The sequence below is a fragment of the Meles meles genome, chromosome 7 (genome assembly GCF_922984935.1).
Source record: "Meles meles chromosome 7, mMelMel3.1 paternal haplotype, whole genome shotgun sequence".
Taxonomy (NCBI): Eukaryota; Metazoa; Chordata; class Mammalia; order Carnivora; family Mustelidae; genus Meles; species Meles meles.
In genome coordinates, this window is record NC_060072.1 from 37,604,125 (window position 1) to 37,631,664 (window position 27,540).

At 33.5% G+C, this 27,540-nt stretch overlaps 1 protein-coding gene across 19 annotated transcripts in view; it reads left to right on the forward strand.

Moving 5' to 3' along the window:
- Positions 1-27,540, forward strand: part of PPFIA2 (PTPRF interacting protein alpha 2) — a 498,399-nt gene that overhangs the window by 297,297 nt on the left and 173,562 nt on the right. For 17 of the 19 annotated variants that reach the window (XM_046013266.1, XM_046013270.1, XM_046013268.1 and 14 more), the window contains 3 exons: positions 906-1,007; positions 11,322-11,486; positions 17,718-17,792. In XM_046013266.1, the coding sequence (XP_045869222.1) occupies positions 906-1,007; positions 11,322-11,486; positions 17,718-17,792 (342 nt within the window). The remainder of the gene's footprint in view (positions 1-905; positions 1,008-11,321; positions 11,487-17,717; positions 17,793-27,540) is intronic. The other 2 variants (XM_046013272.1, XM_046013282.1) reach the window with 1 other exon arrangement.

Genomic DNA, 27,540 nt, shown 5'->3' on the forward strand with positions numbered 1-27,540 from the left:
ATTTTCTTTTTATGTGATCTGTACTGTGTCTAAACTCTGTGCTTCATGGTAAAAACACCCAGATCATACAATTTCGGATCCTATTTTGGGGAGCCCATTGAAGAATCCTCCAAATTGTCACTTGTCACGTGGAGAGAGGATTACTCCAGAACCCTCAGTATTTTTCTTCTAGCAACATTTAATTCATTTTCATTTATAGAAAATGAATACTGTTGAGCAACCACTATGTCTTAGGCATTGAGAGTGTGGCAATGAAGTCAGACAAAATCCCAATTCACATGGAGTTTATGTTTCAGAGGAAAGGACGGAACAATGCATAAATTAATAATTTGCTGGATGATGTTATTAACTCTTAGTTAATTATTATTTTGTAAGAGGTACATTTGCTTTATCTTGTTAACATACAAATGAACTTCTTAATCCCTGAATAGCATGTTTAGTAGCATATTTTGTGTTGTTGTTGGTAGTGGTTTTATTTTGTTTTGTGTTTGTTTTCAGATGACTTAGTATATTCAGTCTGAACATTGCTGTACAGAAATGAAAGTATAAGATTTTTGGAGTTGTTCACAAAATTAGCCAAATTTAAATCATTCTGTATTATTCGTGAATCACCATACTGACGTTAATTTCAATGTGCTGTATCTGATACATTTTGAAACATATTATATTCACTCACCAAAGCAGCATATTACAATAAAATGTAAATGTTAAATATCATAGGGTAGCATTTTCTGAACATTGGAATCAAATTAGTTTAATAACAGCAATATATATAGAGGCCAGTCATTAAAAATTCATTATTCCCATTTTTTACATTCAAATTATATCTTGATTTTTTTATTCCCGTTGAAAATTTTTAAAAAAATATTGAAATAGGTCTTCAAATATTTTTATTCCCTTTTCAGGAATTTGCTGCACTGACAAAAGAATTAAATGCCTGTAGGGAGCAACTTCTAGAAAAGGAAGAAGAAATTTCTGAACTTAAAGCTGAAAGAAACAACACAAGAGTAAGTATAAAACTGCATATGCTTGGAATCAATTTCATATACAGTTCAGTGCCTTACTCCTATATACTCATAAGAATATAAACACTTGAAAACTTGAGGAAGACTTTAAGCAGACATTAACTCATAGTCTGTTACTTAAAGTAACAAAGACTATTCTACAAAACTCAAAACAGGAAGGCCAAGAACCTAAATTACAGTCTCAACTTCCAAATCACTATGTTGCCTCAGAAAATGTTTTTATTCCTTCTGGCCTTTGCTTTCTTTAACTTTAAAAAGAAGGACTGGATTTCGATAGTCTCAAACTTTCAAACTTTTGTATTGGAGTAGGGGGCCAATACTCCAAGGCTGGAGGTGGGCAGAGAAGGAGAGACTTGAGAGGGTATGAATTTCCATTATGGGGTGATGCAAGGAAGTGGTTGGCATTGGTCCTCACCTTGTTAAAATGTATAAAGCCACTGGAACAGAACTCTCCTAATTAAAAGAGGCATAACTTTTCTATTTCGGAAGATGATTGAGGAGACTTCCAGTTCTGATGTAATGATTTTGACGGACTTGACTATTGTCTGCTCTTGGAAAGCCATGTCTTCTTTCAGTCTCACGCCCTGTGACAGTGAAGTCCAGAATTTGATCAAAGATGCTGTTTTTTCTTGTTCAGAAGAAAAAATCACTAAATTTCATGAAATATGTAAATCATCAGGTTACCTATAACTGAGAACAGTTTCTCTACCAAAAGAATGTGGAGGAGAAGACACTTTTGTGTGGATATGTAGTTCAATTTCAACATGAAGTTGGTGAAAAATATTTTCAGTGTTAAAACTCTGGTAGATCAATGCTAAAAACTGAGAAAGTGGTGTATAGTTAATAGTGTATTCATTTGATGATTGGTCTCAGAGAGTAACATAAAAATAATATCTCCACAAACAGTGAGCTTGTGCCTTTAATGAGGAATACCATGTATTGATAATGGTTATATGATCGAACTCAATTTATCTCCTTCTTCATCAGGGTCTTATTTTATGGTAAAGAAAGTCCACATAGTATACAGACAAGGAATTGGTTTTCATTGAGACTATGATAAGCCAGTCATGTGGATTGCCTCAAATAGAACATGACAAAGATAGTTTATATCATGTTATCAGGTGTCAGATGATTTTTTTCTATTTCTTTCTCCCTTTTGATATTTTTTCCCCACCTTTGATTTCTAACTTGGAATTTTTTCATGCAAATTTAAAGTTTACTTCTGCCATGAGATTTGTTCTTCCCTATTTCACTATTTTCCATTCTAATGCTTTAGGCTACATTCCCTGATGTAGCACAGTACAGCCAAGCTGAACATGGAAGCACGTGTAAACTTCTTGGTAGACTTTCAACTAATTCCCATATTTAAAATGCACCAGAAACTCTTCTTTTGCTGTGTATTTTCCCTTTATACAACTTTTTTCCCCCTACAGCCCTTTACTCCTTTCTGATGTTCTATGGGGGATATGTTATAATTATCCCCATTTTACAGATGAAATAACTTCTCAGAAAAAGGCAGATAACTTGCTGGAAATTAGGCAGTGAATAAACAGAAGAGAAAAGGGATTTGAAAGCTAAGGCAGTATAACTCCAAAGCCTGTGCCCTCAGCCGTGAGGCCATTAGCGCAGTTACACAAGTTCGATCCATGGAGGAGCACCTGGGTGGCTCAGTCGGTTGAATATCTCTTGATTTCAGCTCAAGTCATGATCTCAGGGTCATGGGATAGAGCCTCCCATTGGGCTCTGCACTCAGCTGGGAGTATGCTTGAGATTCTCTCCATCTTCCTTCTGCTCCTCTCCCCAAGGCATGTGTGCTTTCTCTCAAATAAATAAATAAATCTTAAAAAAAAAAAAATTAGATCATGGAAGAACTCCAAGATTGACAACAGCTTAGAAAAGACTTTGCCCTAAGAGAAAACCATTGCAGTATGGAGTACATCATTTCCTTCCTTTTTTTTTTTTTTTTTAAGATTTTATTTATTTATTTGACAGACAGAGATCACAAGTAGGCAGAGAGGGAGGGGAAAGCAGGCTCCTGGCTGAGCAGAGAGCCTGATTTGGGGCTCGATCCTGAAATCATGACCAGGGCCGAAGGCAGAGGCTTAACCCACTGAGCCACCCAGGCGCCCGGATCATTCCTTCCTGATTATGACTAATTTCAGAGATCTAGGAGGTCTGGTGGCAGCATCCATGCACTCTTCACCGTATTACAGTCCATGAGGCCCAGAAGTACCTGTGACTGTTGCACCTGCAGAGGAACCTTGGGGGATAGAGACAGTAAGGCAGGCTACACTTGTGATACCTCTTCAGGGGTCAAGGTGAGAAAAGTAGAGATATTAAATTCCATTAGGGTAACAGAAATTGAAGCCATTAATAAACGTGACTTTAAACATAAATAATAGTTACTTTGAAAACATGAATAAAACTGGAAAACAGTTTTTCCACCCTCCTTAAAGCAGTGGTGGGGAGGACTTTTGTTGTTGATTAGGGAAAATAGGGAAATAGATTTATGAAAACTTCTCTGTGTAAAGTATCAATTATATAACAACTTCCTAAGTTACATAACCACCTGTCACCCTCCCCACCACCCAGGAAAATATCCAGGACTAAAAATCAGACATATATTCTCTCTTCCCCCATAGTGCCGTCTTAAATTTGCCAAATATAATACTTTTTGTAGTTTATATAATAGTTTCTCCTTCTGCATGTTCTGTTTTTTGTTTTTGGGGTTTTTTTGTGTTTCCTGCTATAAACACCTACTTATTAGTCATGGAGGAAGAGCAACAAGCTAGTATTTCCTTCTCACACCTAAAGAGAATTTGATTAGTATTATACTATAAGGAAGTTTAAAGTAGGAGTGTCTCAATTTCCAGGGTCCTGATACCTGTGACTCCCTTTCCATTTGACTAGTTAACATATGCTAATGAACTGAGACAAATAACTCAAAGGAAGACAGTCCACAAGGAAAACTCTTGGAGGATAGAGTATGTGTGTTAATTTTGAATATCATCAAAAACAATAGATGATAAAGGGCTCTACTGTATAATATTTTAATGAATTATATCTTGTCCAAATAGAAAATAGAAGTTTCAGAGGAAGTTCAATGGATGAAGTTTATCTGATGTATCAAATAATAAAAATGATAATATTATGTAGCTAACATTAGTTACCTGTGAAATGTTTTCCTAAGTGTTTTTTATGTTTAACCCACTTTGTTTATCCTTACAGCAATCTTATTATCCCCACATAACTGATGGGAAAACTGGCATATAAATAATTTGCCCAGGCTGCCACATGGCTTTTAAGTGACACATATAGGGAATCAACTCCTCAGCTTAACCACTGGCTATGTATTTAAGAACGCATATACCTAATATCACTCACAAATCATACATGATACAAGGGTTCATGTTTAGGGAAGAACAGAGTTTGTTCATTATTTTATTGTTCACTTCTAATGTTCAGTACTTTATTTTGCATCAGTTGTGTGCGAAGTAATGTATGAGGTATTTATTCTGATGTCAGAACTGAAAGTTTTAGCCATTTATCATTTTGTCACTATAGCAACACCTGGTCCCCAGCTCAAAAAATATGAATGAATGAAAGAAATGATAGTAATCACTATATTCAGCTGCCTCAAGTAATTAAATTGAGGACATACAAATAAAATCATTCTAATATTATTAATGTTTGTACAAAAATAGAAATTTCAAAAATTGTAGAGAATATTTACAGAAACATTCAAAAAGCTTTATTATTGGGGCACCTGGGTGACTCAATTCGGTTAAGTATCTGCCTTTGACTTAGGTAATGATCCCAGAGTCGGAGCATTGAGTCCCACAGTGGGCTCCCTGCTCAGTGGGGAGTCCGATTTTCCCTTTGACCCTCCCCATTCTTGTTCTCTTTCTTTCACTCAAATTAATAAATAAAATCTTTTTTAAAAAAGCTTTATTGTTTAATATTTTCACACTGATAAAAGTGTAGAAAACTGATTAAATAAAATTTGTTAGTTCTAAAACTTCTCTGACCATACTTAGGCAAATTATATGTATAGAAAATAATTTACACCTGCCATTATTTCAACTTAACTCAAATTGACTACTGAACCTTACCATATTTTGGCAGAATTAATTAATGAAAAAGTAAAAGAAAACCAGGAATATTAAACTAGTTATTGTTTCTTAATATCAAAGTGGAGAATTTTTATTGTTGCTTTAGAACTGTTTTAACTGTTTTTGTGGCTGAGTATCTCAAAGAAAGTTTTATATAATGGGCAGTGTTTTAGAAAGTAGCTATTGTGAGGCTTTGAAAAAGAAGTTACAATGGGTCCCTGGGGGGCTCAGTTGGTTAAGTCTCCAACTCTTGATTCTAGCTAAAGTCTTTATCTCAGGGTCATGAGGTAGACCCCCTGTCCAGCCCCAGGATGAACCTCAGGTCAGGCTCTGCGCTCAGTATGGTCTGCTTGAGATTCTCTCTCTCCCTCTCTCTCTTTGAATGAGTGAGTGAGTGAATGAATGAATAAATAAAATCTGTTAAAAGAAAGTTAAAGTTGTTTTGATTTCAAGAGCTACTCTTAATGTTAATTATAAATAATAAAGCTGTAATTTCCTTTTACAGGTCATCAACTAAAAGTCTTAATGGTCCTTAATTTAAGTTAAAGACTTAATTTGAAGCATTCTTTACCATGCCTTTACTTTTGTTTTCAGCCACGAAATTATATAAATGAACATTTAAATACAATGAGACAACTGTCATAACTAAAGAGAAGCTTCCCATTCTTGACAAACCTCTGTCTACACTAGTTAATAAAATCCCTCCAAACATGTTTCCTTAATGAGTTGAAAGTACAGTCCAGTTGAGAAAGAAAGAGCCTCACAGCCAAGGCAGGTGAAGATACATGTGTGGATCTGTACACAGACATCTGTGTCCAGATATCTGAAAGTGCTCTGCTAGGGTATGATAAACAGAAGAGGGACTGGACATAAGCCCTCCCAACAGCTATTGCAGCGTGGGACTCAAATGTCTATGTAGAACCATAGGGAACTATAAACAGTAGTTGAGAGTAGAGGATGTTGAGTTCACTGAGCATAAAAGCAACTAATTTATGTTTCTCATTCTCAGGTGTTAGTGTTATGTTCTTTGGCCATATGACAGCAGCCGACATTATGCTGAATTCAAATGTAATAAGAAGTTGTATAATTTTAGAAGTTTAGTTCAAAAATTTCTAATGATGCAATATGTACAAATGTTCATATACCATGATACGTTTCCATATATGCAGGCTGTGGTCATTTAAAATGAATCTAACATAGGATTAGTGGTCATTTATGCAGTCCTTGCAATCCCTTGAGTACACTAAAGAGAGTGCCTTCTGCAGGACTTACTAAATATTAGATAAAAGTGTAGCTCCTAGCAAAGGTGTACAATTAGTAGCTTGTTAGTGTTATCTTTGTGAGTTCTTCTTTATTTTTCATTTATTTTGATTCCTAAGCTTAGAAGCCATGGATATATGCTATATTTGAACATTTTGGCCTCATTCTCCAGGATAGATAACTTACATTTATCTTACTTCAATTCAACAAATGAATATTAAACATATTCTATAGAATATTTTCCTAAGTATTGAGGAGTATTAAGGATGAGTTAAATTGTTAAGCCCCTAAGAAATCTGTTTTATATTAGTTTGGTTTTATTATTATTTTCCATTTTATTATTCTTATTTTTATTTTTATTATTATTTTATTATTATTATATACTTGGTTTTATTATTATATGTTATAACATTTTATATTATAACATATACATATAGATAGATATATGTATATATATTATCCTAATTGCATAAAACAGTCCAGCTTAACTGTTTTAATCAGGAAGACATTAAGGAATATAAGAAATCTCCAAACCTAGAAATCTCCAAACCTAGTTTCCATGCACAATGCCTAGGACCATATTTCTCAGCCTTGTGAGTTTTCCTTACATTCCTAGTCCTAGAAACATGTAGTCTCTGCTACTTCCTGTGCCAACAAAATGGCCCCCCAGCCTAGCATGGTTCCTCACTGGACTCCCTTCAGAGTCTGTCCTGTGTGGGTGGCTCTGGTTGAATGACTCTAAAGTCACATGTCTGCCACCTAGTGGTTAAACATGCCAGGGAAGTGTTTTTTGTTTCCAGTATTAGGAAGATGATGTTCAGCATTCAGGAAATTATCAAAGATAGAGGGTATGTACAGAACATTTTGGGCAACCACAAATACCAAGACTCCACTACAACCTAACTTTTATAACTATATATCTTTTTTTAACTATATATCTTTTCCATGTTAAAATTCTAACAACAGCAGTACTGACATATATCTATCTACCCAACAATGCAACCGTACTTTTTTTTCTTTTTTTTTTTAAGATTTTATTTATTTAACAGACAGAGATCACAAGTAGTCAGAGAGGCAGACAGAGAGAGGAGGAAGCAGGCTCCGCACTGAGCAGAGAGCCCAATGTAGGGCTCGATCCCAGGACCCTGGATCATGACTTAACCCACTGAGCCACTCAGGAGCCCCGCTATACAACCGTATTTCTTAGGCAAAAAACAAAATCACCTTTTCTCAAAAAAGAAGATACATGCATCCAGCTACATGACCAGGGTTCTTCCATATGTACATTCCTGCTCTTATTAATCTCAGTCATATATTAATATTCTGTAGCTTATGGACTACTTTAATGTTAATCAGAATCAAATACCCAATATAAAATGAATAAAAGGGGAGAATAACTTAATTTACATTATGTATATGCTATAATAACAACAACAGAAAAGATCCTCTGTTCCCCAAGTGGTCAAAAAGTCCTATTGCCAATTATAAATTCCAATTCTAAGCCTTCATTCTTGGACGTCTGTATATGAACCAATATATATTCATCACCAGCTCTAAGTATATACCAATTTCAGGATGGTAGCTCCCCAGCCTAGCTATGTGTGATCTTCAAGGAAGAATTAAGATAGACTCTTCCTTGGATCATTTAACCATTTTATAGGACCACCTGCTTCTGAATGATATGATAGCATGGTGAAACCAGGGCTGTGAGCATCAGTCAATTGCATTACTCCTTTCACTGTAAAAATGCATGTTCTTTTTTTCTTTTTTTTTTGTTCAGAGGTAATGTCATATATGATAAGACTGTAAGCAAAAATCTGATAAGATGGTATTGCTAGTAGAAGCAGAGCCATTAGAGAAGGCAAATCCATATCCAGAAAAAAAAAATTTATTACATTAAGAATAGATAGTTGCTCCCTCCTTGATGGAAGAGATTTGATGTAATCTACTTGCTTCAAGGTAACTAGCTGGTCTCTAGGTGTACATCATGAAATGGGTTCAGAATTGATGGCCGCAGCTAATCAGTTGGCCCTTCAGCTGTGGTGGTAACCCTATCAACCTTAATTGTGAGAAGCCCATTTTGTCAGGTCAATGAGTAACTTCTATCCCTGAAACCATGGGCATTTTTTTATGGCCATTGAGCAAATGTGATGGTGGCCAGAGAAGTAGACTGATATCCAAAAGGTGAATCATTTTTGTCTTTCAGATTATCAAAAACCTTTGCAACAGTGGGTACCAAAGAATTAGTCCTTGTTTAGAGCTAACATCCAAGGCATTTGGTATTCCCCTTTCCTCAGAATAATGGTTATAGATACTTTTAGAGAGGATCTTCTGATTAGCTCTTGTTTCATAACAAACTACCCCAAAACTTAACATCACAAACAACATTTTACTGTACTCACAGATTCTGAGTCAGGGATCCAGAAAGGAGATAACATTTGCACTCCCAGCTCTGATGACTTGATGACTAGTGACACTGAATGCGCTGGTTAATGGTGTTTGGTTTTTTTTTTTTTCTTGTGAAAAAAAAAAAAAAACTCATCTGTATAGCATTTGGAATTCCCATGGGGTAACTACTTCCACTGTAGCTGATTTCAAACTACCAATATGATGTTACTGAATGCAGAGCTCGGAAATGATGCATAATTGGAACCAGCCTGTAGTATTTCTACCATTCAAATACAATAGAAGTAAACAACCCAAGGAACATGGGATATTTAAGAATTTCATTAAAAACTTGGAATTTAATAATATAATTAGGAAGTAATACATTTTGAGTGCTTATCTTTTAAAATATGTTTATTTAATTATAAGCTTACATAATATAAGCTTTAACAATTATTGTGTTTTAACCACTGGCTGCCAGAAATCCTGAGAATTAGCCATCTAATTAATAATAAATAATAATAATAAATTTATTATTTATTTTTTAAAGCCATCTAATAATAATAAATCCTGAGAATTAGCCACTCTAGCAAGCTGGTATGAGACAGCTTTAGCACACCATTGCAGGGGATAACTTGAATATCTGGGCTTTGAAAGGTTGACTGGGGAGCCAGCTGTTTCACATAAGTTATAGGGCTTTGTTTCAACTTAACCCTGCTTATCTGATGTTGGTCTTTCTTTAACAAACTTTGCTCTAACCACACCAGCCTCCTTCTAGTTCCTCAAGAAGTCAGGCCTTAGCCTGTGTTGTACCCTCTGCCTAGAGTCCTTCATCTGGCTCCTCATTTGGCTAGCTCTTTCTTATTCTTTAAGTCTCAGTTTAAACATCACCCTCTCAGTGAAACGTGTTTGCTGCTCTAGGCAAAGTAGGTCTCTCGTCTTTACAGCTCTCATAACTCTATTTCAGGGTTAAGTTCACACAAAATCCCATAACCTGTTGGATTCAACCAATGCATACATGTATCTGTAGAATTCAAGAGAGTAAAAAACCAGGAGTATAATCAGGGATTGATCAGTAAAAGGAAAGCTCTTTGAAAATATTGTGTCATCATCATACTGAGGAATTATTAATATTATTTTGACCCTTAAATATGATCCCTACCTACTGATCTATATACATTTAAGGTCTTGGGTGTTTGTGTTCTTTTGTGCCAATGCATGGCAAAATTTTCTGACACTTTGAACGATAATTAGTGATGGTGAATGGAGAGAAATTTATTTAAGGACTAAGAAAGGTGACACTAATATGTGACACAGAATCTAACAATGACATTGTGAAAACCAAAAATTTTCACTACTTTAGGAAATGTAAGCTTTAGGAAAAAGTCTGCAATTTTTTTTTTCTTTCCTTCCTTCCATCCCAGTATCTTAAATCTGCTTTTTCCTTTTTTGTTTGAGTGATTTCTACTTTATTTTACCTAGACACCATTTGTTAGCCTATGATTTTCAGTATCCTTCTGAAAATCTCTCCTACAAAACTTCCTGCTCATGTATTGTTTTTCCCTGGCAGAATCTCAATAACTGAGAAGTTAAACCAGCAGGTGTTTTTTTTGTTTGTTTTTGTTTTTGTTTTTGTTTTTTAATGTATCTTTGTTTTTAGCAGCTGAACTCCCTTTGTGAAACAAAGCAAAAAGGCCCCAATTCACAAAACATTGAAAAGTAAAATTTCTTTGGAAAATGTTAAAACAGACTGAAACAGTGTTCACTGGACTTTCTCCCGACTTAATCATGGCTCCAGAGGCTACTCTGGGTGAATGTAGGTTCCAGAGTAGACAGTTTAAAAAGCATGCCCTTTGACCTCCTTTTCCTGAGTGATTATTGCAAATCTTGGTTACTGTATCCCAGTTGATTGCATATGTTTTTCTATTATTTCTATTTCTATTAAGAATTAATTGTGAATAAAATCATTAGTGATTTTCCCTATAATCGTTAGAGCAACATGTGATTGTAACTATCACTATAATCACTCTACAAATGTGATTATCACTATAATCACATTTAAAGCAACATGGTGATTATATTATGCTCATTACCTTCTTTGCAAGACTTTTTCCATGATCAAATGTAAATTTAATTGGTTTTGACTTTAATACTTTTTTCTTAAACACAATCATCATGCATTGTGCCATGTTCTTTAATAATTATTCTATTTGATCACGTGTTCTATTGTGGTCTATTTCTACTGAATTCATATTGAAATTAATAAATTGTCTAAAAGAATGGATTAGACCTTACATGATATTTCTTAAATGAGTAATTTGTTATATGCTAGAAATAGGACTTACTTTAATGTAATTTAGGAACCCTGGTTTAGACTCAGGTTTTTGCTTCTTTGCTGCTACCTGTAATAAAATCTGAGACTGTCATTAGATAATATGCAAACCTGCAATCTTCTACAGTAGTAGTCATGAGCATTAGTGACTTGTGTTCTTAAGATAATTATGTTTAGGATAATTGCATTTTCTGTTAAACCCAATAGCTGTTACTGGAGCACTTGGAATGCCTCGTGTCCCGACATGAAAGGTCTCTCAGAATGACAGTGGTGAAACGGCAAGCCCAGTCCCCCTCAGGAGTCTCCAGTGAGGTTGAGGTCCTCAAGGCATTGAAATCTTTGTTTGAGCACCACAAGGCCTTGGATGAAAAGGTATAGTATTGATAAAGGATTCTTAAAATTGTATGTGTCAATTATACCTCAATCAAGCTGAAATGTAAATAATAATAATAATAATAATAAACTGTATCTACGAATTTTAAAAAGTTCTAGTACTGACAAAAGACTTCAAGCTTAACAGTGCTTTTGTCATCCGTATCAAGCTCCTTTACTTCATCCAGTGACTCAACTGACTCCTGATGTAAATCAGTACAGAGAAACCCATTTAAATTATAGGAATATCATTTTGTTAAGTGCAACTGGATTATTGTGTGTGTATGGGTCATACTCATAACCACGTTGTTTTTATTGGTGCTGAATCTATGACTTATCTAGTTATACTTGTATTATGGTGCATTATGGTCCTAGTCCAGATGGCCATTTGAAATTTAATGTGGTCGTTCAATCTCCCTCTCTCTTCCTCTCTCTTTCTCTTCTTCTAGTGGCTCTCTGAAGTACATGTCTATAGATGCCAACAGAGGGCACTGCTGACAGTTTAACATACATAGAAGTGCAAATTGGATGTACTCTGACCTTTAGAGATTAATATTGAAAGCATAGATTTTTTTTTAGATCTCTGATATCTTAGTTCTGAATATACATTTTGAAGAGTCTCTGCATATCACAGTATCACAGCATAAGGTATTAGTGGAAAAGCCTGTCTTAGGTCTTTTTAAAAGTAGCAATAAGATTTTCTTAGCTGTTACTCAAATAACTTCTACTGACATAAATAAGCCAATATGATGATAATATCCTTTGGAGATTAGTAAGGCTTATGACATGATTTTAATTTTGTCAAATGTTAAAGAATTAACTTTTTAAAATTAGTAAAGCTTTGGGATTCTGTAGAGTGGGAATTGGGGCACTTCATTAGAAAGTACCTGACAAGTTCTGAGTATTAATATCCAAATAAGGGATTATTATCCAGTTATATCTAGGTTTTGAGCATGCAGATACTTGTGCTGTAGTTAATATTTATGTACATAGATACTTTTATCATTGGTCTTTCAGATGTTCTTACAGCAGGGATTATGTGAAGTATGTGCAAAAGGATAACTATAATTCTATCTTCTAGATTATTAAGAAGTTATAGCTTATTTTCATTGTAGCTGTGAGAGAAAAGTAGTTTATGAATAATTTTGAATAAGACAAAAATTGATATTATATAAAGATCCTTGATAAATATATCAAATATCAAATGATCAATATATTTAATGTGTAGTTACACATTCCCTTTCTTATTATAAAAGTACATTGTTAAAAATTTGGAAAACTGTATTTATGGAATATCTATTATATGTAGGACAGATATTTGGCCACACAAAAATAGATCAGACATTCTTCTTGCAGTTGTAGAGTTCATAGCACTAGAGATTCATGTCCGTAATAGGTGATGTTAAGAAAAAATATGTACAATGCAGTATGGAGCAACAGAAAAATTGTGACTAGTTCGACTTGAGAAAATGATGAAAAATTGAAGAATGCACAGAGGGGAAGACATTTGGTCTGAATATTAAAGAATGTGTAGGAGTTTTTGAAGCAGAGTCATAAAGATGCTCTACACACTAGGATCAATATGTAAGATAACACAGAGATGTAAGAAGAGCATGGCCTGTCCAGAGAAAGTGTAATAGTTTTGAATGGCTTGAATGAAAGTGCTTGAGAATGTGTGATTTTAGATGTTCCCTGTAAGCATTTCCACATCACCTAAGGGATGCTTTTATGAAAGAATGGATGTAAGACTATAAAGAATATTGAGGACAACCTGATGGGTATGAGTACATTTAAGAAAGAAATAATTCTACAACTTAAAATTTAGAAATTAATTACTATGTAGACGTTCAGTGAGCTTAGTACAACTAAATGAAGCATTTATAATGGCCCCGGGAGCTATAATAGCATTTACTAACTCACTGGGAGTGCCATGGACATTGATGAATCCACAGGGCAACTGAACTGATTATCAGCTAAGTATTACTGACAATCTGAAGGAAAGTGTTATGAGCTTGGATTCTAGAGTGGGCAGATATGGACAAGTGACTTAACTTCTCTATACATCTGTTTTCTCTTCTTCTGAATGAGGATAATCATAGTACGTACCTCTTAGAATTGTCATGAGGATTAATTGGGATCTGACATGCAAAACTCTTAGCCAGTACTTAGCATACCGCAAGTGCTCATTAAATGTTAATGGATATTACTATTGATGTGAGTAAATTTCAATATTTGTTAAAACTTTCAAGCCAAGTAAGGATATTGGTGTCACTGTTGATCCACATGCTTGTTTTAAATAGCATTCTATTTAGTTATTGAGGGATTAATCTCTGCCTTCACAGAAAATTTCCATAAGAATAGCTCACAGCTACTCAAGAGGATAGGGAGGATGGGGACACAGATTACAACATCCTAATTTAAGTAGTATGGATATTTTATCATATATAGAGATGATCAGAAGAAGATGCAATTAATCATGTCTTCAGGACAAGCCACTACCAACTTTACCCCAAAGGGTAAAGTTACACATGAAGAACTAAATAAAGTCTAAAAAATTGAACATAGCTGTAAACAATTACAGTGATTGGCAATCTTCATCATAAATGTCTTTATTTATATATCCATTGAGTTGTAGGATCAAATTTTCACAATTAGCTAAGAACAACAGTAATTTTGACATCACTCTCCAATATGTTTACCAATTTTGTGGGCTGGAGGAAAGAGATAATGTGTTTTGCAATCATTCAGACATCATTGACTGTTTTTGTTTTTTGTTTTTAAAACATATTGGCTATGCCTGGAGAATATAAGCAAAATTAAAGATATTCTGCTTATCTTAAAGATAAGCAAAAAAAACAGTAAATATATATGCACTCCACATATATTTCTATGATGTGCTATCACAGTACCAAAACTAGATTTGAACTTCTGGTCTAAGGAGATTTTTTTTTATAATGTCTTCTGTTATAAGAATGGTAATTCCAAAATGAAACTCTGCCATTTAATTTGGAATGTATGCTTCTTCCACCAGAGTTCCTCTTTATTCTGAGACATATTTGTTATTTTTAGGGACTTATTTTATTTTAAATCCTCAGGGATTTAAAGATGTAAGTAGCCTTGAAACATCTTTTGGGGAAAAAAATTCTTGAGTTATTTTGAAAAAATATGCCCTTATGAAGAAAACTGATATAACAGATGAAATTAAAAATAAAAAATTCTACGTGTACAGAAATATCTTGGAGTTTATACTATAGCTCTATAAATAAACAACCGATATACATGAACTTAAAGACTACACAGACAATGGATTAATTGAATGTGGTTAAATAGTAAAAAATCAGAAATGGTTACATAGAGAGCTAAGGCTATCAACTGTGCACTTACATTTAAGAAAAAAATTAAAATTATAATTTGTCATGACAGATCAATCATGTCTACATAGCTCCACAAGAACACCAAATCTAACAAGGAAAATAAAGGTAACTATGGCATTCTGCTGGTGTTATGTTTAGCAGAGCAAAGCAAAAAACTAAAACGGTTGTCAGAGATAATAATCCTTTTTTTCCTATTAATGCAGTTTTTGCTATGTAGACAAGGTAAGATACCAAGATTCTTTATACCCTGGAAAAGTTTCTCCTTTGGATCTTACATTTTTTTTCCCCCTTATCAGTTTAGCAGAGATTAGTGCAAGATTAATTAAATTCAGAGAGTAATTTATTCTCATATAAATGTGACTAAAGCATTCATATCATACTGTATTGATAATTAAAACACCAATTCTTACATTTACAGCTAATTCAGAATATATTCAGTAATTGTTTTTATTTTCTCATAAAGAGAGCTTTAGATTCATTGCTTTGTGGGTGATAGGATCTCAAGCTATAGATACCATTCTAAATTTATTGAGGGTTGATTCTATTTTCAAATTGTTTTATGAGCTTAATGATTTTTACTTCATGGAGGATCAATATGAGAATAAAAATGCTTAACTTGTAAATAGGAACCAGTTTAGAACAATTTCTGTGATTATTAGTTTAGCAAAGAAAGTCAGAAAGATGCTTTAACCTAAAAGATAGCCTGGTTTCAGCCATTCTTTATATTACTTGAAGGACTCTTTTAGAAACATTCCAGTGTGTCAGTGTATCTTAAAATAGGTCACCTTCACCTCTTCACAGCCGTCTAAATGTGATCTGATCAATGTTGCATATAGTGAGATCGTTAAGTTACATTTGGACTGTTCCATAGGATGTTCTCATCCACTAGGATTCTTAGACCTTTCTCACTCAGAACACCCGTATTTTATAGTTAGTACTTTAGGAAGTGGGCCTAACACTTTATAGTCATCCCTGTTAAATAGCAACTACATCTATTAAGATCTTTGCTGATTTCTGCTTTCCACATAACAGCAATCCACCTTATTTTCTACCTTCAAGATATTTGCTTTTTTGCATGTATCCAAGCTACTCATAAGAAAAGTATTCCCCAGGTCAAATCATCAAAGATTTCCTTTGAAGTAACTCTTGTTCAGTTATTAATCAGTGTTAGTTTTATCCATTTTAATGAACAATTATTTGTTTAACAGAACTGGTATCTGGCAGTCCATCTAGCATATCTAAGTATCAGGAAAGATCCTTTATAATTTTCTTTGATATCAAATATCAATTTATGTAATACTACTAATTTTCAGAGAGTTTCAGCATAACTAAGTAAAATTAATATTAAACTCCTCTTAGATTACTATGCTTTCTTATTCAAGATGTATTTCAGGAGTTAAGTGCACCCAGCCCCCTAAATATGTATCAGTTATCATTGTATAGCACAAAAATATGATTGAGATTTTTAAAAATTTCTAATTAGATTCTAGATCAATAGGATATTAGTTTTTTTGTCTGTTTACTAATTGTAAAATAATTTTATAATGCAACTTTAAAATTGTTAGGTAAGTTTTTAAAATATAGTTTTTAATTTAACCTATATCATATATTAATAATTTATTAAACTATATTACTTAAGCTATATATTATGTTCTCAATTAAATCTTATTTTTTAAAAATGTTATTCATTATACTATCATTGAATTAATAAAATTAGTTTATAAAAATATAACACTATATTAAAATACATGCCAACTTCACAAATACTATAACATTCCCATGTGAAAAAAAAAAAAACTATGTTAACTCATAATCAAAAATTCACCATGAATTGCATCTCAAGTTGAAGCTATAAATTTTATTGGTTCTTTTCTAAGGAGAATTAAGCCACTATAGACATTCATTTTAATTCTGATTTCTTTCTCTGAATTTCTTAAATTTTTTACATGATCAAAAATATCTCATTTTAAATATATGTAATAAAGAGCATATCTGAAGATCTGAACATAAATCAGATCTAAATCAGTTTTAGAAGTTCTAAGAAAGCAAGAATTGAGAAACTACTTTGAGTTTCATTTATGTATGAAACATTTGCAAATCGCAATTATCTTCAAATCATAATTATCTTCAAACAAAATGTGCAGAGTCTTTGGTTCTACAGAATATATTGCCTTAACCTTTGATATCTGGAAGCTGGTTAGGAATTCCAGAGGAAGCAAGTACTTGCCAATCCCTAAGTAACAATATAGACCTCTAATAATTTATCTTCAAACAAAATGTGCAGAGTCTTTGGTTCTACAGAATATATTGCCTTAACCTTTGATATCTGGAAGCTGGTTAGGAATTCCAGAGGAAGCAAGTACTTGCCAATCCCTAAGTAACAATATAGACCTCTAATTAACAAAATGTATGTGCAATGGACATTTTTCAGGTTCTAAGAACCTTTATGAAGTTATTCATACCAAATGAAGCTCATGTATTATTTTTTAAAAAGTAGAAAATTTTTTTTTACCTATGTCATACTTAATCAGTGACTCTGTTTTTTAGATGAATTCATAACATACTTTCGAACTTTGCCTCCACTTACCATGTCAGGATTAAGAACAAGCAGGTCTATCTCCAACCCCATTGGAAATTCTGTCATTGGAGCAATAAAATGACTTGCTTATAAGGAAATCCCTTGATAGAGTGATGCTATAAGGTGACAATGTATTCATAGTGTTTATGAGTACTAAAGGCTATAAAGACTTTAGTAATTTGCCAATGTGACTGTCTCTGATAATGGTATTGATGGATTCAGCACAGTTTAACATGTATGGGATGTACATTACTGCACATATTTTGGTTTTTCTTCTAGGTAAGGGAGCGACTGAGGGTTTCTTTAGAAAGAGTCTCTGCACTGGAAGAAGAACTAGCTGCTGCTAATCAGGAGGTAACATACCAAACTTTATCCTCTTTTGAGGTGCAATATCACTAACATTATAGCCCTTGTGTTTCACATCACTTTTATTAAAACTGTCACAAAAAATAAATGACATTCTGTATATGCCACTGAACAAGGTCTGTTGAAACTAGTTGCCAGGGTCATGTTTTCTGATTTCTGGTGATTCAGATCTGTCACTAAGAGATGAAAAGAAAATTACCAAGAACTAGCGACAAAGGGGCTTAGAAAGACTGCAGTCAGAATACCAGTCGATTCAAAAATTAAAATACAGCTCCGAAATTGGAAAACATGTCAAATACCTGTTAAACTTAGAAAATGTCACAAATGAAATTGACTCCTTGGAGATATAAATATACTTCCCTTCAGGTTCTTATTCTTATCTTAGAGCATCTGCCCATGTTTAGTGGCATCACTGAATCCAATCCTCTTGCTCTCATTCATGACTAAAGTACCATAACCATCTCTGACATTTAAAGAGTTGTTTTTTTCTTTAGAAAACTTTGCTAACTTTGGTTTTTAGTACACAAATGAAGTTGGGTCATTAAACCAGATATAGATAGATATATAGATATATAGATAAAAATACATCTAAATATATAAAATGTATGAAAAATAACCTGTGTAGGTCACCAAAATAGCCCCATCTCTTTTTCTCTCTCTAACATTTACGTATAAGGCTAGTTTTTTTCTCCAGATATTTATTCCAGTGATGTAAATATTGGTATTGCTAGCAGTAGACATACTAAAATAATCATATAAAATCTTCTTAGTTTTGAATTATTAAAGATAAGGGAGGCTAATGTCATTAATTATAAATATTATCAAGGCACTCTTATTAAAATAATATTTGCATCTGCTTTATATGCACAAATACACATTTTTAAACCATGATAAAAATCTCAAGTATAAATTACCTTGTTCTTTAAAATAATCTAGCTCAATTAAACAAGTTTAAAGTTAACCTTTGTTCTAGGTTAACAATTTAAACATTAGAAAAAATGGACTTTTAAATGCAGGGAGAATGAGTTCCATGTGAACTGAATGCTAGCAGTGTCAAAAACGTGGTGGCACAACAGTTTAAAAAAAAAATACACACACACACACACACACATACACACACACACACACACATACAAAAATTTTGGTGACCAGATCAGCTTAGCAAACTGGATGGCTTTAAATAAATAAATAAGTAAAATAAAGGGAACAAAGGGAAATAAAAGATTGGTACCTCTTAGTCATCATAGAAGAAAAGAACCTCTGAAGTAATAGATAATGACAAGAAGATCTCTGTCTTTTTAGGAGAAAGAATAGGTTTTACCAATAAAGTAAGTATATGCATTCCTAGAATGTCCAGAAAAAAAATTAAATGTTTATTTATTTTGTGTCTTATCATTGTTAATTTTGATTTTCATGTATGTTTAAAAGTATATTTATTTTTGGTACATCCCTCAAAATATTTTATTGATAAGAGTAAAACAAAAAAAGCTTTGGCAACTACTCCTGTGAAAGCCTTGGTTACCGTGTGGTGATAACCTGTTTGTCACAGACAAAGGTGTAGTGAGACCTCTTGGCAAAGTTATGTACCCCAAAGTAAAAATATTCCTCAAGTTCAAGTAAGGCTCTGAAAATTTGCTCCAGACGTGGCAACAGCATAGTTCAAGCAGATATAAAATGGAAGAACAATGCTTGAGAGAACCAAAGTGGGGGAAAGACTTTTGACGGTTATCTTAAATAATTTAGCCTCAAATTTTATTGTAGTCTGTTGTAGGCAGCATGGTCCATTTGATTGCTTGTGTATATTTTAAATCATTAACATGATTCTACAATTTATACAGCCCTTCTAAATGATTTTTGTTTTGTTTTACATCATTTGCAGAAGAGGAAAGTAATTGTGTGCTCATTATTAACTCCAATAATTTTTTTTCCCCTTGATGTTTTTTATTAACTTCCAAGTGGCTTTACCAGAATCCATGCTTAGGAAGTCACATATCTAAGGATGGGGAAGGGATTAGGGAAGTTCCCTTAGTTTTCTAACAATAAATTTTTTATAAATAATTAATGATTTTAAGAGAGAGTGGATGGGGAAAAGCCAACTTTTCCTTTGTAATGAAACTTGTATTTCATTATGAAAATTTAAAAAGAGAGAGAGAGAGAAATCAAAAGACACCTGCAGTTTGAGTTCTTAGAATAACAGTTGGTACAAGAAATCCCTATAAACCAGGCATCATGTATTGATGATAAGATACATTTAGAAATCTGACCAAAAATGTTTAGAAAAATTTACACTATTGTCAGCTTTAGAATGGGGAACTAAATAACATTTGAATGTTAGAGGAAGGGCAATTTTTTAATAGAAAAAAAATAATTTAAGAACACAGTCTTAAGAACCAAACAAAAATACATAGCATAGACAAAAACAATCAGGCACTCGAACAAAATTCTGCAGATGGCTAAATGAGCAAGGGTTTGGGGAAAATTTCATTTGATGCTTTAGATTTTAAATTAAAATTAAAATTACTTACAAGTGTCCCTTAATGGTTCAAATCTGTTCCTCTCCTGAGTTTATATATAGACTTACTTGACAAGTAAGTCTACCATAGTATTCAAATCTGTTTGATTCCCAAGTTTCTGGTAGTGGTAATAACTGTCCAGATATTTATCCAAACATATTCCTGAATTATTTCAGTTCCAAAATTCAGAAAAGGGAAATCAGAGAGCAGGGGTTTAGACTGCAAGTGATATAGTCATATACCTTGATATATTCATACACATATATGCATATGTAGAGTCTGAGAAGATGACAGAATAGAGTTTATTCTATCATCATTATTTTAATAGAGTTTATTCTGTCATCTATATATCATTATTCTCATTCTGTGCCTGTCGGTGTATCTGTCCCTATTATCTCTGTCTCTCTCATCTTGTCCCATTTTCCTACATGTTTTGGAGTTAATGTTTAATACATTTCCTTTTTATAAACTCTCCCATGGAGCCCTCATCTTGTTCTCATATATCCCAGGCTACAACCATGACTTCGGTGGGGAAAAAAAGAGAAAGGACAAAATCAAAGTTCATGCTTTTTTCTGAGACTCACGGCATTTCCACACAGCTGTGCTAATGGTTGTAGAGACTGTTTTCTGCCACAGGTATCCACCAGGGGGCAAGGCAAAAGGTTGAAATCTTGTTCAGGGTTTGCAAATCAAGACATGCACCTGTATGTCTGTCATCACGTACAGGGAATGGATTTTCTAATTTACACAAAGGCACCATATGTACTGGTGGACCTGGAACTCCACCTAGTTTTTACAAGTGTCCCCTTAGTTTCCCTATGGCCCATTAACTAATGAAATAAATAGCCTTATTCAAAAGAATATGAGGCAACTGTATGTTCTAATTTGGAAAGAGCTCCAAAACATTCTTTTACAAAAAGAAAAAGTTGCATAGAATGATCCCAATGTTGTATAAATGTAATTAATAATAATACATTATTGTAGGACTAGAAAAAATTTGAGTATAAATACCAAACTGTCATTATTAGTTGTCTCTGCTGCTTGTAAGACTATGCATTTCTGGGGCGCCTGGGTGGCTCAGTGGATTAAGCTGCTGCCTTCGGCTCAGGTCATGATCTCAGGGTCCTGGGATCGAGCCCCGCATGGGGCTCTCTGTTCGGCAGGGAGCCTGCTTCCCCCCTCTCTCTGCCTGCCTCTCTGCCTACTTGTAATCTCTGTCAAATAAATAAATAAATCTTTAAAAAAAAAAAAAAGACTATGCATTTCTTTCATATTTGTGTTTTAATTACTCTTCATTATATCATAAACAAAATGATAAAGATATTTTAGTTAGATGACATTTTCCATGACTAGATAATTCTCTTGATCACTTAGTGATAACAATAGGTAATATTTACTGAGAGCTTTAAATTCCTAGGCATTGTGCTAAATACATATGTATTAGCAGAATAATCCTGGAGGATTGGTACTACTGTTATTTTATAGATGAGCCCAGAGAGGTCATTTCTCTTAAGGTGCCCTTCTCTTTTGCTGCATAATGTTCTTATCTCTGACTTTGTCTTAACTCTCTGTACTCAGGCAATTCCAATCTCTTCATTTAACTGTGTCTGTAATCAGACCCCCATCCATTACTCTTCTTCTTGCATACATATTAAAATCACTATAGTTCACGTGTTCATTAATTTTCACTTGGAATAGTACAGTAGGTTTTCATTTATTCTTGTTTCCTCTTCCTTTCTGCTATGTAATTCTCCAGGGTTAAACCTGCTAAGCAAAGCTCTAATCATAGTGATTATTTCTTACAACATATTCTAAGATGTAATATACACTTATATGTAATAAATACCATCTTAGTACATTAATAACATAATGCTATAATATACTGTATGAACACATGTTAATAATGTAATCATATATCAAGAACCTCTTCAATGGTCCTAATCTACAAATCTAGCTCTAACTCCTACTACCCCTACTGCCATGACTGAGTCATTCTAAGGTCTTGTTAACATAATTATATTCATAGTTTTTGAAATCAACCAACATGTTTCCTGTATCTTACTTACGCTAATGTCTCTCCTGGAATGCTTCCACAACCCTAATTCATTCACTGAAATCATATTTCCCCATTTAAACTCAAGTTCAGACATTACCTTTTTAATGAAATATTTTATGAGTTCTTGCCACAGTCATCATTCCTTAGTTTAAATTGCTAAAACTCATTGCTTCAGCATCTATTTTGACTGTTCAACAGCTATTGGAGTTAATTATATATCTGTCTAAGCCTAGGTTGTTAGTTCCCTGAGAAAAGTGGACTGCATCTTGTTCATTTGTGTTTATTGTATTCACCACAGTGATGTGAACCTCATGATTAACATGTATTTGTCAAATTTCATTGTATAGCATTTGTTCTAGCCAGTGTTTTCACATTGTTCCTTTGCTATTTCCTTAGTATTAAAGTTTGAATAACCTTAGGCATGCTCAATTAGCAACACTACATTGATTATATGGATTAAATGAACAAGATGTTTGTTCTTTCCAAATATAACTATTGAGCAACCACCAAGTGCAGAAAATTCTGAGTCTCTGACAGGAAGAATAGGAAAAAAGCACAATGATAAATGAAACATTATGCAAAATTTCATGTAATTTGCCCTCAAAAGATGAAAATGAATATATAAATGTAAGTAAGGTGTGATTTAATGCAAACTAAATAAATGAAAAACACGAGCCCAAAATGTAGAGAGGATAAAGATATTTATTCTCAACTGAAGAATAGAGAAGGATCACCCTTGAAGGAAATCTATGATTTGTCTTTAAAACTAGGGGAAACATTTCAGGCTGAGCAGACAGTATGGTGGAAAACAGAAACAAAACCCTGAAATTGGCTGTTTCAAGAGTAGAGAGGATGGTGTTGTGTCAGTGAGGATTTGGTTATGAAAATATGTGAAAGTGGAAGGTGGGTAGGTGGGGAGGAGTAAGATTTCAGGGGGCCCTGAATACCATGATCAAAGAGTAGAATTCATACTTTAAATTCATATTTTATGAAGTGAGGAAGCGGTGAAGGTTTTGTTTTGTTTTGGTAAAGTAAAAACTATGAAGGCATGTTCTTTATTTCTTTTTGTAAAGTGTTAGATTAGAGTGGAGTAGAGCTGAAAGTTGACATAATTGACATGGCTGGCTGACTAATTAGCTGATGTGTGATTTTGATCATGACACCTCAGTTCAACAAATATTTATTGAGCATATTCTGTTTGCCAGGCATTGACTTAAGTACTAGGTATAAATATATTAATAAAACTCAGATATTTAATGAATCAAAATTCTCTCAAATATAAGAAATCAATATGTTGAAAGTCATTATAGTGGGAAGTTGTTATTTCATAGGTGTGGAGTTTCAGTTTAGGAATATGAAAAAGGTTCTTAAGATGGATAGTGGTGTTGGTTGCACAACAATGTAAACATACTAAACCCTCACTTAAAATTGGGTAAAATGGTTAATTTTACATTATGTACCATTTGCCACAATGAGAAATTAATTATACTACAATATGACTAATGTGAAAATAAAAGTAACTACAAGGTTTTTTAATATTACAAAAGAGAGTAATTAATTGTATGGGCATAAAGAAGGAAAAGCAGATGGTATTATAAACCTATTCCTAGAGAAATTTGGTCGTTTGCAGCAGCATGGATGAATTTTGAAGGATTACACTAAGTGAAATAAGCCAGACAAAGAAATACTGTATGACTTTACGTATATGTAGATTCTAAAAGGGTTGGAGTCCTAGAAATAGAGTAGATTGGTGGTTGCCCAGGCTGGCAATAGGGGGGGAAAAGGAGAGGCTTATCAAAGGATGGAAACTTTCAGTTACAGAGAATAAGATTAGGGGATCTGATGTACAGCATGGTAATGATAGTTAATGATACTGTATTGTATATTTAAAATTTGTTAAGACAGTAGATATTAAATGTTTTCACTACCAACAACTAAAAAATGGTAATTCTGTGGAGTGATGGATGTATTAACTAACCTTACTGTGGTAAGCATTCAAAAATATGTACATAAATCAGTGAATTGGGGACAAACTTACACAATATTATTTGTCAGTTGTATCTCAATAAAGTCCAAAATCTTTCTAGAGAAAAAAATTACCTAGAGTTTGAAGAGTGACTTTAAAGAGCTTACCAGATGGACTTGTGGGTAAAGAAGGAAGGTAGGCAGGAAGAAGGATGAGGACTAGACTGCAGAGTTAGGGAAGCCTGGGCTTCCTCCTATGGGCAACAGTGAGCCAAGAAAGAGTTTTTAAGGAGAGAGAAATATGATCACTTTTTTAATTTTGCAGACCAGTTCAAAAGTTAAGGGTAAAAAATTGTATATGATAACCAAAGTCCTATGTTTATGGTTCATATTTTTTAAATCACTATGATTTTTTTAAAGAAACAAGGGACTGATGTCAGAAAATACTGAACTGTGTAAAACAGAAGTATTACCATGTCTGGCATTTCTTCTGCTCTTTTAGTAATGGGAAATAATATAAGTGAAAGAATCAGAACAGTATTACAAATATATACATAAATTTGCTGTCATTTTATGTCTCTTTGAATAGTCCCACAGAGGTAGCTTGTATTGTTAATGTTGAGTACATTTTCCAGACCATTTTCCTAAAAAAGTGAGTCCAGTTTATTTAGACACAGAAAATACACTAAAGTCTTTATTTCTTGCAGAGTACTTTTGTTACTGCTTAAAATTGGAAAACCACAGAAGCACAGACAAATGTACAATAAAGGGAAATGCAAGGAAGAATAAATAGATTACTTCCTAACAATGTGTTCTCCTTTAGCAGAGGCCCATATCCTTTTAAAATTATTTAATTAAATGAGACAACATGGATTATTTTGAAGTTGCATTAAAAACTCAATTGACAGACTAATTTTCACTGAATATACAGGTGCACTTACTTTAAAAGCTTTTCTACATGATTGCATTATACATAAAAAGAACTGGTACATTGAATTGTAGGCTGATCTATACATATATTTTTATATTGCTTTCATTCTATGTTTGTTTATTCCAAGCAATGAACTTACCAATTTTCAATTAGAATTTTCTTAAGGAAGTTAGCAATTCATTCCACTTCATCTGTAACCAGCCTTATCCTTGAGGTCTCATTTCCTAAGGGAAAATGAAAGAACTTGTATGGGCAAATCAAATACCATTCACATTTAGAAGAATATTGCATCAGAATGGTGAGAGGAGCCAGAGGTAGCAAGCTTGTGTTTGCGGGACTTATAAGACTGTGGACTTTGGCCATTCCATTAAATACATTACACCATTAAATCACCATAATTATTTCTTGAGTTGGGATTAGGTCCAATGCTTTGTGGAATCCATGGAAATTAATGGAAACATAGAAAAGTTGAATAGATATAGACAAAGATGGAACCTACCCTAAAAAGCAAAGTCTGAGAAGGAAATAAGAGATGTAAAAATCAACTGGGTCAAGAGTTAATTAAGCAAAAAAGAGATAAGAGAACGATAACAAGAGAGAGAGTTTTAAGTGTGGAGATTGGAGATGGCCAACAGTGTCAAATGTTTCATGAAGACATAAGAGATTATGTCTAATATGAGATGTTTAGATTTACAGTGAGGTCACTGGAAAGGTTTACAGAGACAGTTTCAATAAAATATAATAGAAGGAGAATAGCTATTATGAAAAGAATGAGTCAATTAGAAGTTTAGAAATGGAGATGATGAGTAATACTCTTTTAAGAAGTTTGGCAAAAAAGGAGAAAGGTGGTTAAACATTGAAAAAATAGGCCATGTTGAGAGAGAGCCTATTGAAAATGCTTTCAGCCAAAGAAGAAATGAAGGAGAAACAATATTTGATGGGCAGCCACAGTAGAGGTTAGGCACGGTTTCAAGATCAATTGCAGGTGGTAGAACTCTATTCTCTGAAAAATGGAGAAAGGAGAATGGAATGTGTAGTGTAGAGATGAAAGAAAAGTTTGATTTAGAGGGAAAAGATGTAAGCATTTTATCAGATATTCCTCCCAAGAAAATATGGGTTCTTGGCTAAGGGAGGTGGGAGCAGAGGTACTTTTTATGATCTTAAGGAAACTGAAAATAAGACCATGTAGAATGTGGCAAGGAGCCAATAAGACTAAGCAAGGAAATTTTACTACGAGATGATGGACTCAGAGGAGGTTTCAAGGAGAGCCCCAGCAAACTAAATATTGCGTTTCCACTTATCAAGTGAAAAAAACGTGGATTCTATCATGATATTTCCTTATCTAAATCTATGAAGTTCTGTTATTCATCATAATTCGAAAGGAAGAAATATGAATATGAAATTAAAGTGGTTTCAGATGACTTTGGCCACTTTGAATCAATCCAGAGGTGAAATGATTTCTAAAACATAACAAAGGTGCCAATCAGGAAGCTTCTGAAATCCATAAGCAACTCAGCTATAGTTCAGTAGTTTGAGAGAAATTTAGTTGCTGAAGATGATCCAGAAAAATGTGTAAAGTGGGAAAGCTGTTAAGCAGCACTTAGTAAAGAAATTTGCTTTTGGGGAACAGATAGCAATACTCATTTGAAGTCACGTGACCATTTATTTGCAGATTTAATGAAATGACCAAGTCATTTTCCTCTTCAAATCAAAGCTGCCATTTCTGTGAATGGAAAGCTCCAGATACAGAAAAAAGAGACTACAGCAAAACTTCTTGAGTTAAATTATTTCAGAATCCTAAAATTGATCATTATTTATCTTGATAGACATTGCCAGTTACTCATTTTTTGATCCTTTTAAATTCTCTCTACCAGTTCCATGAGATGAATGTCTATCACTGCTTTTATAAAAATGATTAATCTTAAAGCAGCTTTCTAATTTATTGTATGTTTATGTATACCACAGCCTGATTCAGCTGATTAGCTTATGTCCATCATTAGTAAATGCATGAAACTATTTTTGTGAATTTCATGACCGACCGACTTTGAATTAACATTCTGTGTTTTATTAGTATTTGAAGCAAATTGCCATGGCTAAACTTACCTGAAAATATTATTTGTTTAATGACTATGGTGTTTGCATAAGCTAATGACATCTTGCATCTCCCAACTTATATCCCAATGGAAAACTCTCTGATGTGACATTTTTAGATTGCCTGCAAACATTATGACCTTCCGATAGACCCATTTATTGGAAACCTATACTTCCTGT